This window comes from Podarcis raffonei, chromosome 10 (assembly GCF_027172205.1).
Source record: "Podarcis raffonei isolate rPodRaf1 chromosome 10, rPodRaf1.pri, whole genome shotgun sequence".
Classification (NCBI taxonomy): Eukaryota; Metazoa; Chordata; class Lepidosauria; order Squamata; family Lacertidae; genus Podarcis; species Podarcis raffonei.
The window spans coordinates 71,817,596-71,832,918 of NC_070611.1; the positions used below are offsets into that span (position 1 = coordinate 71,817,596).

The window sequence follows — 15,323 nt, forward strand, 5'->3', positions numbered from 1 at the left end:
TGCCCTGGACGCAGAATTGACCTGCGCCTCCATGGACAGCTGTGAGTCCAGAATGACTCCCAGGCTGCGCACCTGGTCCTCTCCAGATCTTGCCACCCAAGGCAGTTGGACACAGAATTGACCTGCGCCTCCCATCATCCCTGACCACTGGTGCTGTTAGCTAGGGATCATTTGCCTCTGCCTGGCTCAGTCGGTAGAGCACAACAACCCTGTGCAATAGGTCAGGAAGAGAGGCTGTGACCATCCACCAGCTTCACGGCCAAGTGGTGGGGATTCGAACCCAGACCTCTCCCAGGTCCTAGTCGCACACTCCAACCACCGCACCACCACTGGCTCTCAGTTAATGAAAACAGGCTCCGGGCCTCAAGCCTGCCATTTGTGGAGTGCCACCCTGCAAAGCGCTCTGCACATGCTCAGATGCCCTCACATCCAGGGCCGAGCATTCAGACATGAACCTCCGCCTGGAGAAATGGTTATGCGGGCTCAATTTAAAAAGCCAGGCCCTGAGGGGGCGGGCGGGAACCGGGGGCTCGAACCCTCGACGGGCCGAACCAGTCGGCGGGCCTAATAACGCGGCCAGCCTTCTCCTTCTCCACAGCTGCCCGACTTCGCCTCAGGCCCGGCGGACTACATCTCCCGGCATGCCGAGCGGCGAGGGAGGCGGGCCAGCGGGGCGGGGCCCGGCGCGTCTCTTCGCGTCACGCGGGGCCGCGTCCAATCCGAGGCGGGCTCTTCGGTGAGGTCACTGTGGGTGACGTCAGGGGTCCAGAGAGATGCTTCGGCAGAGCCGAGACAGCGGCCGGAGCAGGAGCAGCAATCCGGGAGCGGGAGGGCGCAGGAAGCTGTGAGGGGGGGTCAGGAAGCTGAGGCTGAGGAGAGAGGCGGAGGAGGGGGGAAGCCCGCGGGGCAGGAAGAGCCGGCTCGTGAAGGGAGGGGCCGCGGAGGCGAGAAGGGCTCGGGCGGCGGGGGGAGAGGCCTCCGCGCAGGCGCAGAGCGGGGCTCGGACCCCCACCTCCTGAAGCGCCCCCCCAGCGGAAAAGGGGTCCTGACAGGACAAGAGAGGCAGCTCCAGACTCCGCCCGGGAGGGGCCGCCGGCCGGGGGGCCACCATGTCCTCCCCCAGCCCGGGCAAGAGGCGGATGGACACCGACGTGGTCAAGCTGTATCCTTACCTGGAGAGTGGGGGGGGGGTTGTGAGGGGGGGCGGCCAAGGCAGGTAAAATGGGGGGCAGCCCCCCATTCTGGAATGTATTGGGGAGCAAGACAAGGACACCCCACCACCACACACACAGTTAGTGAGAGGCAGCAATAAGGAGATAAATGAAGACTTTGTTGGAAAGGTTGGGGGGCAGGGAGAGACAGGGGGCCCCCCTCAAAAAATCTGGACTGGGTGTCTTAAATAGAACTTCGTATTGGGGGGTGGGGGTCTAGGGAATAGGTTTCCTTCCTCCACAAGGCCAAGGAATGATGGGGAGAAAGCAGGTACTTTTGGGGGGTGGGGGGGCAGTGCCCTCCACTTGCTGAAGATGAATGCCATTGCAGAGAATAGATGAGCGATTATTGTTTCTGTTCTGCTTTGCTTCTCTCCCCCTTTCCCGGCCTCCAGTTCCAGGTGAGGGGCGCAGAATCACGGACCCCTTGGAACTGAGGAGTGTACAAAGGCTTCCCTGGAATATGGGGGTTCGGGAGGAAAAGCCCTTCCCTCTCCTTTTCACCAGCAGGAGAATAGAATTATTCCCACCACCACCATTAGAAGAAAGCAGCCTTCTCCAGAGTAAGATGTTTAGAATAGGGTTGGAGAGTGAGGGCACCCCAATGATCTTAGGGTAGGGGAAGAGACTTGCAACTCCTGGAGAGTAGTAAATTTTAGCAGCTCCAGGTGATTTTTTTTGTTCTTGTTGGGCTCTAGGAAATGGGGGGAGGAGAGAGATGAGGCACCCCAGGTATAGACAGAGCAAAATCTTTTCTTCCCTCCCCCCAAAAACCCCAACAACGCCACCATACCATTGAAGGGATATCTCATTTTTAGCTAAAATGAGGCCTTCAGACACCCCCTTTTCAGATATGGGAACACAGTTGGGGACTTTTCATTCTAGTATTTTTTTATGGGGGGTTCAGGAACATCATTCCCTACCCTCCTCTTCCTTGCCCCCAAATATAGACTGCTTCAAATCCGTTCTTTCTTCTCTCTCCCCAAAGAAACTGGTTCTTTTGGCGGATGGGGGGGGGGGCTGCTCTCTGGTCTGTAGAGGCCTGTGTCTAAAGCCAGACTCTCTTGGGGTGATCAGGACCCCTTGTTGCCTTCCATAAATAAATCCCCTTTGTCTTGGGAGAGGAATCCCAAAATATTTTCGTAGGGAAACAATATAGGCAGTGTGGGGGGGGAGCACTTATTCTCTGTCTGTCTCACTAATGATTGTGACCAGAGTCAGTGCTCCCCCCTTTCAGGTATTGTGACAATGCTTGAATAATAATACAACTCCCTCTACTAGACACACTGATTCAGATGTGCTCTCTTTCCCCCTCCCCAGCCAGAATTAATACATGCTTTGTGGGGTGGGGGGCAATGGGCCAGATTTAGCTGGGGAGAGAAGGGAGGGTAGTTGTTGACAGTTAGCAATCCAGTGATCAGCTTCTGGTGGTGTGTTACTATTTACTCAATCCAGTTTTAGTCTGCTGTTCGGGAAGCTTCTGATGGCAGCTGGGGAGGGCAGTTAATGCGGGTGGGAGCACCTGCAGAACAACACTGAAGTAGTAATTGTGGAGAAAAAGAATCGAAATGCCATAGAAATCCATCACCCATTTTTCCTTTTTTGTGCTGCTGGTTTTGTTTATGTAACACTTCAGTTCGGTGAAGATTTTCCTTTTATCCCTTCGTAAAGGATCTGTTTTTGTTTTCCAAATTATGTTTTGTTCTTGCCTCTCAGTAGAATGTTACCTTGTCCCTGTGTGCATATTTGAAGATTGTGAAGCTTCCGAAATAGTGCAGTGAATTTGCGTATAGAATAGGTTTATTAATAGTTCTGTTTATCAGGTGGTGGGGAGGGAAGGAAAGATGGGTTGGCGTTGACATAGCCAACTGAAATGCATTCAGATATGTTTATTGAATGTGTTAACCTCCCCCAGGAGAATTTAATTGGGAAGGAATTAACTATGTAGAAGGGTGAGAGGGTTACAAATAGCATTTAGTTTCCAGAGATAAACAAACTTGTTTAGATTAGGCCTGCTGGGGTGAAATTATTATAGTCAGTTGTTGACGCTGCTCAGTGAGTTCCCTAGTCTCTTGCTTAACTGTCTGTCTGTACATTTTTAAAAGCACAAAGCCTGTGTTTGATAACTGTCTATAGATTGCCCCTTTAAAAATGTTGTTTTTAATAAATAGGAAGTGGCTGATTGCTGTGGAATCAAAGCTATTTTTATCCTCTGCTTCAGTTGCATATGCATGACATATCCTTCCTCGGATACAAACTTCATTCGATGGTTAATTTTTACTGGTTTGAGGGGAGGCTAGATAGAACTCCAGCTGTTCAGTGACAAAAAAAAAGAGAGATTCTCATTATATATAAATTTTGAAAAGGCAGCCGGATTATGGAGCGATGAGGCCCACTGTGACCTCCTGGTAGTGTATCCTTTTTCTTTTTTTGCCTCCCCCACCCCCACTTTCTGTTCACTTGGTAGCTGGCATGTTGAAAGATCATAGCATTTTAGGAGACAAAGAGCAGGGGTTGTTTTTCTAAAAAAAAAAATACTTCATTTGGCTTATTGGTACTGTGGTTGCTGTTTAATTTGATGGTGGATAGGAGAAAAGCGAATAGCCTGGCATTCCTCTCCGGTTCATGGTTAGCTGCCGATCCTTCTGTTTGACAAAAGAAACAAACTAAACGGCTAAAAAAAGACCTCAAACCAGAGTTCTTATTATCATTCCTGGTATTTTAAGTGATGTGGACTCACTGTGTCCTGTGAGTGTGATGAACAAATAGGTCTTTTGGTTTCCTGTGGCTTTCCTTCAGCATCTGTACAGTCAGTGTTTTGGGTATGCAAGCCACAGCAACTGTGACCCAGCCTAGTCCTCACTGTTTACTTGGAAGTCGTGTTGCTTGGGGGGTTACTCCCAAGTCGTTTTGTGCTTAGGAGAGCAGCCTTAATTTATGTATGAAGTTTGCTCACTGGAATCTAGAGGCGGAGGGGAGCCCAGCTCACCTTGTGGTGGCTTCCAGTAGATGCCTCTTTCCTCAACTTGTGTCCCTTGTATGCTGCCGCTACTTGTAGGACTGCCTCTTCTGCTTTCAAAGTACCTCTTTGCCTCTCGTCTTGATTTGCCGCCTCTGACTAACTTGGGGGTATAGGGTGGGGAGCGAAGGCATGGCCCCACAGAAAGTGTCTGGAGCCGTCGACTTAACTGCTCTGACAGGTTTGGTGGGGTGGTGGTGCTGCTGCCATTCCTCCCCCCCCCCCCGTGTTTTGGCCTTGTGTACTCAGATCTGTGCAACCCAGAAAGGGAGAGGTTGGTTGGCCAATGTCCTGTATTACACGGGTGAGTTGTTAGCATGCCTAGCTAAAAAGAAATGAACCTCCTCTTGGTAATTGCATGACGGTGATCTGAAACTCTGAGTCACTCGGTTGCTTTTTTGGACGCTTCTCTAAACATTGTGCAAACCTTTGAAAGAAATGAGAAGCTTGTGTGTGTTGCATTTCAACCTTGTGGTGGGGAATCGCAGCTCCAGCCTTTTTTTTTTTTTTGTCTTTGCTGACTTCTTGTTGAGTTCCTTTCTTGCATTGCAGAGTTACTAATAGAATGTGTTGGGGTTTTTTTATATAAAACACGACAACTCTCAACACCTTTCTAGTCCTGGCTAGGGTGCATTTCATAAATCTCCAAGAACTGGCATCAATGACCTTAGTGTGTGATCTTTTAAAGTTCCAAATCTGGAGGGATGCCGCTCTCCTCTTTCTAGCACCCCCCTTATTTATTTTTTTATGGTTCTTAGTTTCCCTTCTTGCTCCGGAAGAACCCAGGGACTGCTTGTTTTGGAAAAGTGTTTGCAGGCAAAAGGCCTCCGGACAGAGCCTGCGAGTCAGCCGATTGGCTGTTCTGTTACTACCCGGAAACTGGGGCTTGGGCGGAGCAACCCAAACAGCTGATGGAGTGTGTGACAAGAGTGTGTTTATATTCAGGAGCGTGGGGGCTGGGAAGGGGGAGGCCTGGGCTGGAAGGCTTTGGAGGCGAGAGAGCGGGACAATCTGTGCCGGGTCAAGGGGTTGCTTGGCGCAGGAAAGGAAGAAAAGTGTCCTGCAAGCAAAAGGAGGTCGCTGTTAATCCAAACTCATGTTAATCCGAGGGACATGACTGGCTGCCAGGGGTGGGACAGGGTTTGGTTTCTCGACCGCCCCCAGGTTTGCAATGGTTTTTGAGGCAGTCTAAAGTTTGGGCTGAATGACAGTTCAGCAGTTTACTCTTAACAATCTAAAATACCTCTGGGTCACAGGAGTAGTGTGCCTTTAACTTCCCCAGTCTGAACCAGCACCAAGACACGGTTTATTTAGTTTCGTTTTGCCCTTCTTCTGGTGGCTCAGGCTGGTCTTTAAATATATACTGTACAGTGGTACCTCGGTTTAAGAACTTAATTCGTTCCGGAGGTCCATTCTTAACCTGAAACTGTTCTTAACCTGAAGCACCACTTTAGCTAATGGGGCCTCCTGCTGCTGCCGCGCCGCCAGAGCACGATTTCTGTTCTTATGCTGAAGCAAAGTTCTTAACCCGAGGTACTATTTCTGGGTTAGTGTAGTCTGTAACCTGAAGCGTCTGTAACCTGAAGCGTCTGCAACCACTGTATATATATTGGGCCTCATTGGTCACTTGCAGAGGAATCAAAACGGTCAGAGAGTTCCACAACAAATAGAAAGTTGGTGCAAGATACTGGATTTGTTTCTGCGAGCTGGAAAATGGGGCGCCTAGCATGATGCTAAGCCTGCCTCGAAAAAGGGCTAGCACTTCTGTGGCAAAGAAGCCGTGCCACATGTGATGAAATGGAGAGGTGTGGAAGTAACTCCACACTCTTGAACTGGCCTTGGATATGGAAATGGGGAGGGGAGCTCACATTGGCAGCTGGGAATGTAACGCTGCTTGCAGAATTATGCTGTGTTGGCTATAGAGAACCAAATTCCAGAAGAGTGGCCATGCCAAAGCCTATGAATAGAGAGATAGGATGTGGATTATGGGAGCTGGAGGCTCATGTCTCATCTCTGGGGTAGTTTTGGACAAGACACGGTTTCTTGGTCTTGGTAACCCCCTCCATAAAACGGGCGAGAGCGAACACACAGTTTTTGCAAGGGCAAACGGTTGAAATGTGCTCGGGGAATCTAAAAGATTGAATAAATTACTAGCAGTGAATCTGAAAGGCTGTACAAATGGTAGTTAATATTGAATACCGAACTGCAACTAGAGGTCTTTCTGCCATGAAATCTGTATTATGTCTGGTGCACCTGTGGCATCTTCCAATTCCAGCAGAATTCCTTTAGATCCTTCGTTGCAGCTTCCCCAACATCAGCACTGTGTCCAGAAAAAATACCTACAGCCTTGAAAAGAGAACCCAGGAAACACGACACTCCATAAATTGTGTGCTTGTGTTGAGCTTGGGTGGACTAGGGAAACCTGAATTCAGACTTTGTGTATGCCACAGACTTGCTTGATAAGCTTGGGCAAGTCTCTTAGCTGCCTTTTCCTGTAATCTAAAACGTTGGTACTAATTTCACTTGGCATTTATGCATTTGTGGCAGGTCAGCGTGTTGGATTAACTATAATATATACTTAAAACACTGTTTGTGGTTGTGCAGCCTAATCCTTCGCTTCTCTGCTTGGAAGTATCTCGATCGGTTAGAAGCAGAGGAAGCTCCCTTCCCCTTCAGTGGACTTAGATTTCTAAGGAAGGGTGTGTGAAATATTTTGGGTGGGGCGGATGGCTCTGTCGTATCTGAACTTCACAGTTCTCTAATACAGTGAGGCCTGGTTCTCTCTGAGGTGCTAAATATGTGTCTGAGGGGCACACTTCAGACCAGAAATGGGAGCTCACATGGTTTGATGCTGCTCAGTACAAACAAAAAACCCTTCACATAGAAAACTACTGTTTGGGGGGAGAAGGTAGACTACAATTCTTCTACCTGATATGTTCGTTTCTTTGTGAAGGGAATCTCTTGAACGGAGAGTCATTGAGTCACCTGAGTCCCCATCTGAAATGGTACGAAATGCAATCCAGGCGCATCTTTATTGCCCTGGTGAGAACCTAGGTTAGGCTCTAGCATGAACTTCTGCTGCATTGCCCAGGTTTGTTATATTCCTCCAGGGAGCTCAAGGCATGCAAGATCTTCCTAATCTTATCCTTGCAAATGGAGATAGGTTAAGCTGAAAGATGGTGCCAGATCTCGCTGGTCCCAGTCTATGACACTAATATGGAACCCATATTAAATGAAGCGGAATCTTTTTTTGCATACTAATTTTTAACCCATGCTGGATTAAAAAAATAATCCCATACCTGCGTAGCCCCTGCATTTAACAGCTGTTAAATTCCTGCCCAGACAACAAGGTCTTTGGTATGTACAGACTTCGATTCGTTTTGGCTTTCAAAGCTCTCAGGGTACATCCATGGCATTTAAAGCAAACAAACTGTCTGGCTTCAAAGGCAGTGTTATGCTGAAGTTTTCGGATGAACAAAGAAGCCATGGAACAGGAAGCAGTTTACTGAAAAAATAACTTATCCTGGATGTTATAGGGTAGTCAGCTCTGGAAATCTCCTGATTCAGAATGCAAAGTTAGAAACCTGGTGGAATCCTTGTTTGGTCTCCTTTTATGAACAGATGCAAAGCTGGGGAAAGGAAAGATTCGGGGGGGGGGGAGTCATATGTGTGAAACATCCTTTGAAGGCTTCGTCACAGTTGAGGTGTTCAGAATTAATGTTCAGATTTCCCCCACCTCCCACCCTTGTGTGGTGCTATAGTTGATTGTGGTGACACAAGATACCCCTCTTATCGCACAGTTTGAGTGAGTCACACTTTGCAATCCGGTCTTTATTTTTATTTTATCCAGGAAAATAACCATGTCACTCTGTAGCTGCAGAAAACCCCAAAGTATTCAGAATGCTGGTTATGAATACCTTCCATAAACACTGGAGCCTCCATATCTCATTTTGAAAATACCAATGTATAAATGAACTTCAATTTGCATAGGTTATATATACCAGGCAATTTTAAAAGCTTAGTTTGTTTCATGGAATAGCCCAAGTAAGGATTTGTTTTGGTAGTTTTAATTTAAGTCATTTAAATCCATTTTTTCTTGACCAGACACAGGCAAATCACATATAACGTGGCAAATCTTAACTGTATTATCTGAGTTGTTGTTTACAACAATATCATAAGCATTGAACACCATTTCACAGAGGGACAGCTGTGATTAAAAATTCATATTTTTAATCTGCAATTAATGAGTTGCCTGAGCATGTTGATTAATTGCTTATGTGATATCCGCTGTGCATAAACGATAGCTTTCCAAGATCTTACCCTTGTTGCTTTCAGAAATAAACTTACTAGGCTGTGCTGAGTTCCTTGCTTGTGTGGAAGGCACAGGGCTTTGATTTTAAATTCACTGTCTCATTGTTGCTTTGTCAGTTTGATTGCATAGCCCATTGAAGCTTAGTCTTGTAACACAGACTTGAAAGAGTGCTGCATCTACTTATAATATCATTAAAATGGTTATGTGGTGCTGGAGCTGCCTAATATGAATTGGCTTAGAACGGCTTGCAATACAAGGCCTTAGCAAGCTTTTCATTCTGGTCTGTCTTATAATAAGGGCTTGTTTGTGTGGATTCAGCTTAATTAACCAGTAGAGCTGAAAGCAAGAACTGAGTTAGCGCAATTAATGCATTAAGCAGATTTCAGAGATATGAAATCTGTTGGTTTTTTGTGGGGTTTTTTTAAAACCAGTTGGAATTGAAGGGTCTCTAGCTAAGACGTTACTCACCGGAAGAGTTGCACAGCTCAAGTTGAACAATGTTTGCTGTGAACCACCCTTAGGTCTACAGATGAAAGGCAGTATACAAATTTAATAACAATAATAATCATCATAATAACAAGTAATTGCAGATTAGACCCAAAATATATGACCACTAATATCCTAATATTCTTTCTAGTGGATGGGTTGAAAGCTGGCTTGACCACACAGTATTTTTACCCTGTTGTCTTATTCTTATGCATTAAGAATTAACATGCCGGGTCTAACCACTCACCGACTTGTTGGCAGATGATGACTTTGAGAGGCTCCCATGCAAGATGTGGTGGCAGCATCAGACTCCTGTCTCTTGGTAAGCGGAGATGTAAAGAACGCCTGCCATTTTCTGTTCGCCTTTACTGGGGCCAGAAGCTGTCTGTAGATCCATCCCTTGGTGTTTGCTTTTCCAAGCAAGTAGTGGTCAGGCTTCTTCCAAGGAACAATTCGGAAGCTTGTTGGGGGCGTGTTAGCGAGGTCACTTAAGTCAGGAAACTTCTCCGAAAGAGAGACTTGTTGTCCATGCAGTGCCCTATTGCCGGTGAGCTAGAATTTGGATTATTCCGTGGTGTAGCCATTCCTTTATCAAACTGAGGACGAGGGTGAGTCGCTGGGGGAAGGGAGTTGCTCCATTCTACAGTGCTCACAAACATGGTCGTGGGCAATGGAGACAGGACAGATTCCTGGTGAATAATGCAGTAGATTGCCCAGGGTGCCACAGAGAAGCGAGCAGAGCTGATAAGAACAAGCAGAAAAGTTTGGACTCATGGCTTAGTGGGTGAAGTGGAGATCAGTTCTGCTTTAGCATGCTCTGGTATTACCTGTATGGCTCCTGAAAACTAGGAAAGACCGAACTGGGATTAAATAGATTGGAATGGAGACAGTTAAGTCCAAGTCTCATTGATTAAACAGATCAAGTGCGCCGTTGCCTTACCATTAAAAAAATAAATCATTCAATTACACATTTTTTAAAAAGCTGTGCTGCTCAGAGCCCTTATACCAGTTAGGCTCTGGTTACAATGCGAGATCTGCCTCTAAGCTTGTAAAGCAGGGATGCCCAAACTTTTTCCAAAGAGGGCCAGATTTGATGAAGTGAACATGCATGGGGGCCGACCAAAGTTGTGGGGCTTTTTTAACGATTTTACCCCAGGACATATGCTGCCAGGGGATTAAATCAACCAGCGGGCCAGATTAGGCCCCTAAAACGGACATTGGACATACCTGTTGTAAATCATTTGAAGTTGGCTGTGTCAATGACTTTGCAGCTCACTCAAACTGCCCTCTCCTGATGGACCTAGTGATTTGGGCAGTCGCTGCTCCTTAAGAGGGCACTCATTACCTTAAAAGTAAAAGGACCCCTTACCATTAGGTCCAGTCGTGGCCGACTCTGGGGTTGCGGCGCTCATCTCGCTTTACTGGCCGAGGGAGCCAGCGTACAGCTTCCGGGTCATGTGGCCAGCATGACTAAGCTGCTTCTAGCAAACCAGAGCAGTGCACGGAAACGCCGTTTACCTTCCCTCCGGAGCGGTACCTATTTATCTACTTGACGTGCTTTCGAACTGCTAGGTTGGCAGGAGCAGGGACCGAGCAACAGGAGCTCACCCCGTCGTGGGGATTTGAACCGCCGACCTTCTGATTGGCAAGTCCTAGGCTCTATGGTTTAACCCACAGTGCCACCCGCGTCCCACTCACTACCTTGCCTGTGTATAAACACAAGTTTTTCTGGAGCAGTGGTGGGAATTATAAAAAAAAAAAACCAGTTTAATACTAGTTAGATGACCCACTCCGTGGAAACATTTGCCTCGCATCTCCTTAGGGTCTCTGGATTGCATTTCATTGCCCATGAAACTTCAGAGGTAACATCCTCTTTAAGTCCCAGGACCTGATTGCAAAGCTCAGCGGCTTGGCTTCTGTTATTGCTAATGTAGCTGTGTTAAGGTGGGGGGAAATGGGGGGTGGGTGAGAGAAGAGCGGGGGGAAATAGCTGAGCTCACTAAAGAGAGACTCCTGAAAGGCCTATTCATGAAAGTGAGGCCTTGAAGTTTTCTGTGTCCTTACCCTGTTGCTATTATGGTGGCTTTTCCCATGCCTCGCATAATGATGCTGGAGTGGTTTTGCTAAGACGCTCTCTTGCTCTCAGGCTGCGGGTGTCAAACGGCTTTGCCAGCCCCAGCGCCAATAGCCGGGGCACGGTCACAGTGTGGTGACCTTTGGACAACAATATGGTAAGGTTTTTGAAGCACTAGAGGGTTTTTAGGGGGGAGAGATTTCTAGAAAAGAGTAGTTTAGACTGCCATCATTGTGGATACCCAAGAAAGATAGAACTGCGTCTGCCAGAGCTTATAAGCTGAACCATTGTTCTACCAGTGGTAATTGGGGGGCCCCAAGTTGATCATTAATCTGAAGGCCTGGGTGCCAGAACAGCACTTTTTTCAAGTGCTGTGTGCCCTTGGCTCTCATTAATTGGGGGTGGGGGCAGGAGGGCTCTAGGCAGGGCTGTGCCCACAGCAGATCTTAAGGTGATATTGTCACAATTGATCTAGAGAACAAGGGAGGAGTAACAAGGTGAAATGAAATTGCATTTGTATGTGTGTGTTGTTTTTAAGTGGTCCTGTTCAGGTTTTCAAGCTTTATACATATTTTGTTCACCAGGCCAGATTGAAAGATGGTGACTGCTTAACTAAAACGTACTTCCCATGTAGGTAGAGGTAAAGGGACCCCTGACCATTAGGTCCAGTTGTGGCTAACTCTGGGGTTGCGGCGCTCATCTCGCTTTACTGGCTGAGGGAGCCGGCGTACAGCTTCCAGGTCATGTGGCCAGCATGACTAAGCCGCTTCTGGCAAACCAGAGCAGCGCACGGAAACGCCGTTTCCCTTCCCGCCAGAGCGGTACCTATTTATCTGCTTGCACTTTGACGTGCTTTCGAACTGCTAGGTGGGCAGGAGCAGGGAGTGAGCAACGGGAGCTCACCCCGTCACAGAGATTCGAACCGCCAACCTTCTGATCGGCAAGTCCTAGACTCTGTGGTTTAACCCAAAGCGCCACCCGCGTCCTGTCCCCCCATGTAGCTAGAGATACTAATATACCGTATTGGCCCGAATATAAGCTGCACTCCCCCCCCTCCCCCCGCAATTCTGACAGTGAAAAGTTAAAGTTCGGCTTATATTTGCGATCTTACACTGCCGGGAAGGCGGCGTGTCTCCCCGCCCCCCCAAGGAAGGAGCCCGGAATGTGGGGCAATGGTGGCAGTCCGCCGGCCGCTCTTAAGCCTCCCCCAGCACCGGCTTGTGGAGGGAGTGCTGGGAGGCGGTAGTGTTAGAAGGCGAGTGTGCAGCACACTCGGAAGCCGGCGCTGGCCCCCCGTCAGGGCGGTAGAGTCGGGAGACGGGCCGCACCCCCAAATAAGCCTTGAATTTTAAAGATGCGGCTTATTTGCGGGTACGTCTTATATTCGGGCCAGTACGGTATTTGATAATTTAAGGTAGTGAACTGAATGCAAATAGTTTGGCTTGTAGTTTGGCCCAGTAGCCTCAAGAGCTGGAGATTTTGGGTTGTCAATTGCCCTTGCTTAAATACAGGATAAATGATGACGGATTATTAAGTTTTGTGCAAGTTCATGATAAAGAAATGGGGAGTGTTGCAACCCTTAAAACCCTAGGGACTGCTTGCGAGTAATAACTTGAGTCAGAAAGCAGGGTTACAGTACTCGTTTGTCCTCCAAAACAGCATTGGGGGGGCAAGACCAAGGTTTCAGGGTGTCTCTGTGTGATGGGGTGACTTGGGCAGGCAGCCGCCACTCACGTTGCATCATCTCGGAAGTAAGTCGACCCATTTCCTTGTAGACTCCTTCTGTAGACTTGCTGCCAAGTGAAGTCTCAAGAGTGCATATCTGTAGCAAAATTCCCACAAGGTTTCCCCACATTGCTAGAAATCAAAGCTGAGGACTCAGGTTTTGTGCTTCCTGTAGCCTTTGCTCGGGGGTGTATGTTTAGATTACTTTCTTGGGTGCTCAGGGTGAATTCTTCATTTCTTCCTGCAAAGCTCGTGTGATGGAAGAATACTGAAGGCTGTGGCTAAAAAGGCTCTGTACAGAAGGAACCAGATTAACCACCCTCCTTGAACCAGTGTGATGCACACTTCTGAAAATTGTTGCTCTGTAGCACTTATTGGCTACTGAACAAGACAATTATTACTGCTGCCTTCTATTTACTTATTTTATTTTAAATTTTATTTTTATGCCGCCCTTCATCCATATATCTCAGGACAGTTTACAGTATAAAAATACAAAACTCATAATAAAAACAAGAACCATCCCTCTCCAAACCCAATAACTCCTCCCCAATCCCAGCATTTGCAGTTTGCAGTCTTTTATTGCACCTTCTCAATAACTCTGTGACATAGCTGTCAACTTACAGATTTGAAAATAAGGGATCAGCAGCCAAAATAAGGGATTTTTCTGGGCACAGGTATGTTCGCCTTCTGAGCCCCTCTGAGCCAAAGGCAGAAAGCCCAGCCAGCAGCCAAATGAAACCTCATCAATAAGGGACAGCAGCGGGACATGGCGCTGGTATAAGGGACTGTCCCGCCAAATAAGGGACACTTGACAGCTGTGCTCTGTGAGGCAGCCCATGTTCTCATCTGATAGACAGGGGATGCGGTGCCAGAGGTGGGACTTAGTTAATCTTCCTGGACTGGACCAGATGAAAGTCCGCTTAGTTCAGCATCCTACTATTCAGTTGCTCCTGGGAAGCTCACAACCACTTCCTGTTCTTTCCAAACATTGTGGGGGGAAATGGAGGGGACACATACCCTACATATGGATGCTCCATTTATAGCTATCATGGGGAATATATTGATCATAGCCATGCTTTTGATTTAAAAAATTTTTTTTAATCCGAACTTGAAAGCCCAGGTCTCGCAGGTTCAAGTCTGTCTCTGAACGACTCGGAAGCCCTCCAGCTGATTTCTTTTCCTGACCTGGCTTCATTTTCATTCAACTTTGCAAAAACAGTGGAAACTGGCAATTGGAGGAGGGGCCCTTCTGATATCAAAACGGGAGGCTCTGGGGGGACTTCCGGGTTGGCGCCATCGCCGAATGGCGGACTCCCTCCGAGCTCCGGAGGGAGCCTGCTCGGCAGGGGCTGGGTCCTACCGCATCGGCGACGCGGGGACCCTTAAAAACCACGGCCACGGAGGCCGTGGACATGGAGACTCGGCTGGCACTGCTAGCGCCCTCCCGACTCGTGAAGGAGCCTTTTTAAAGGCTACGGATCGGGTGCCGGGGAGAAGCGTGGTGCTTTGAGTCCTCTGCTATCCCTGCCGAGCGAAGCCGCATGCCATCCGGCGGAGAGCGCTGACTTCTTCCATTGAGAATTCGGATTTGTAACAACAACCCGTGAGTAATTTGGAAACCGGGTTTAAAAGGAGAAAAAAAGAATTTTTTTTTCGGATTTGATACGAGCGGGGGGGGGATCCAAAAAGGAAGTCAGTCCCCCTCCCTACTGTAAACCTTCCAAAACAAGGACTGGGAAACCAAGGTCCAAAAAGAATTGAATTGCTGATAAGAACTAAGAATTCCACGATGGGAAACTACAAGAACTGTGCTGGAGGAAGAGTTGAGGGAGAAGGAAAACGTAACCCCCCCCCTGGGAACCGGGGTGATTGAGGAGAGAGCCTGGCGAAAAGCGAAGGAGATTTTGACAGCTGTCAAAGTAGCTGTCAAAGTCCGAAATTTAAAGAGGACTTGATTATGAGGACTTTGCTGGTTAATTTTGCTACAATTTGTTACAATTTGTCAAAACTTGGATATAAAATGGCGAAAACATGGATAACAATCGGACTTTTGGACTAGAGAAAACAAAGTTACAACAATCCCCCTAGAGGAGTTTCGGGACATTACAAAGAAGGTCGTAAGTGGAAAAATACCATTGGAATTCTACAGGACTGGTTATCTTCTGGGAAAGCTGCGAAACGGAAACAATATTGTGTCTACAGGGTGTTTAGCTAAACAATAGAATTTTCTATTGAAGAAAGGAAGGGACTGAACGTATGTTTTTGTTCCTGAATAACAATAACCCCTGCAGACCTACTAAACTTCTGAATTAGAACGTTTTGGCAGCGGAACAAGAGGAAACTGGACTACAACTTGGAAAGAACAATGGGGGGAGCTTTATTAAAGATTGGAAATTAAATGGTTTAAAAATAACTTTAAAAATAATTATAAAAAGAAAAAAGCCAGCAAGGAATCGGGGGAAAATGTGATTTATGGACTTTAAGAATTCCAGGCAG

General features: G+C 47.5%; 1 protein-coding gene across 1 annotated transcript in view; it reads left to right on the plus strand.

The window, feature by feature from the left end:
* Nucleotides 1–787: 787 nt before the first annotated feature.
* The window catches only part of UBE2H (ubiquitin conjugating enzyme E2 H), a 64,594-nt gene continuing 50,058 nt past the window's right edge, over nt 788–15,323 (plus strand). The window contains exon 1 of the mRNA XM_053407005.1: nt 788–1,162. Within this exon, the coding sequence (XP_053262980.1) occupies nt 1,110–1,162 (53 nt within the window). The 5' untranslated portion in view covers nt 788–1,109. The remainder of the gene's footprint in view (nt 1,163–15,323) is intronic.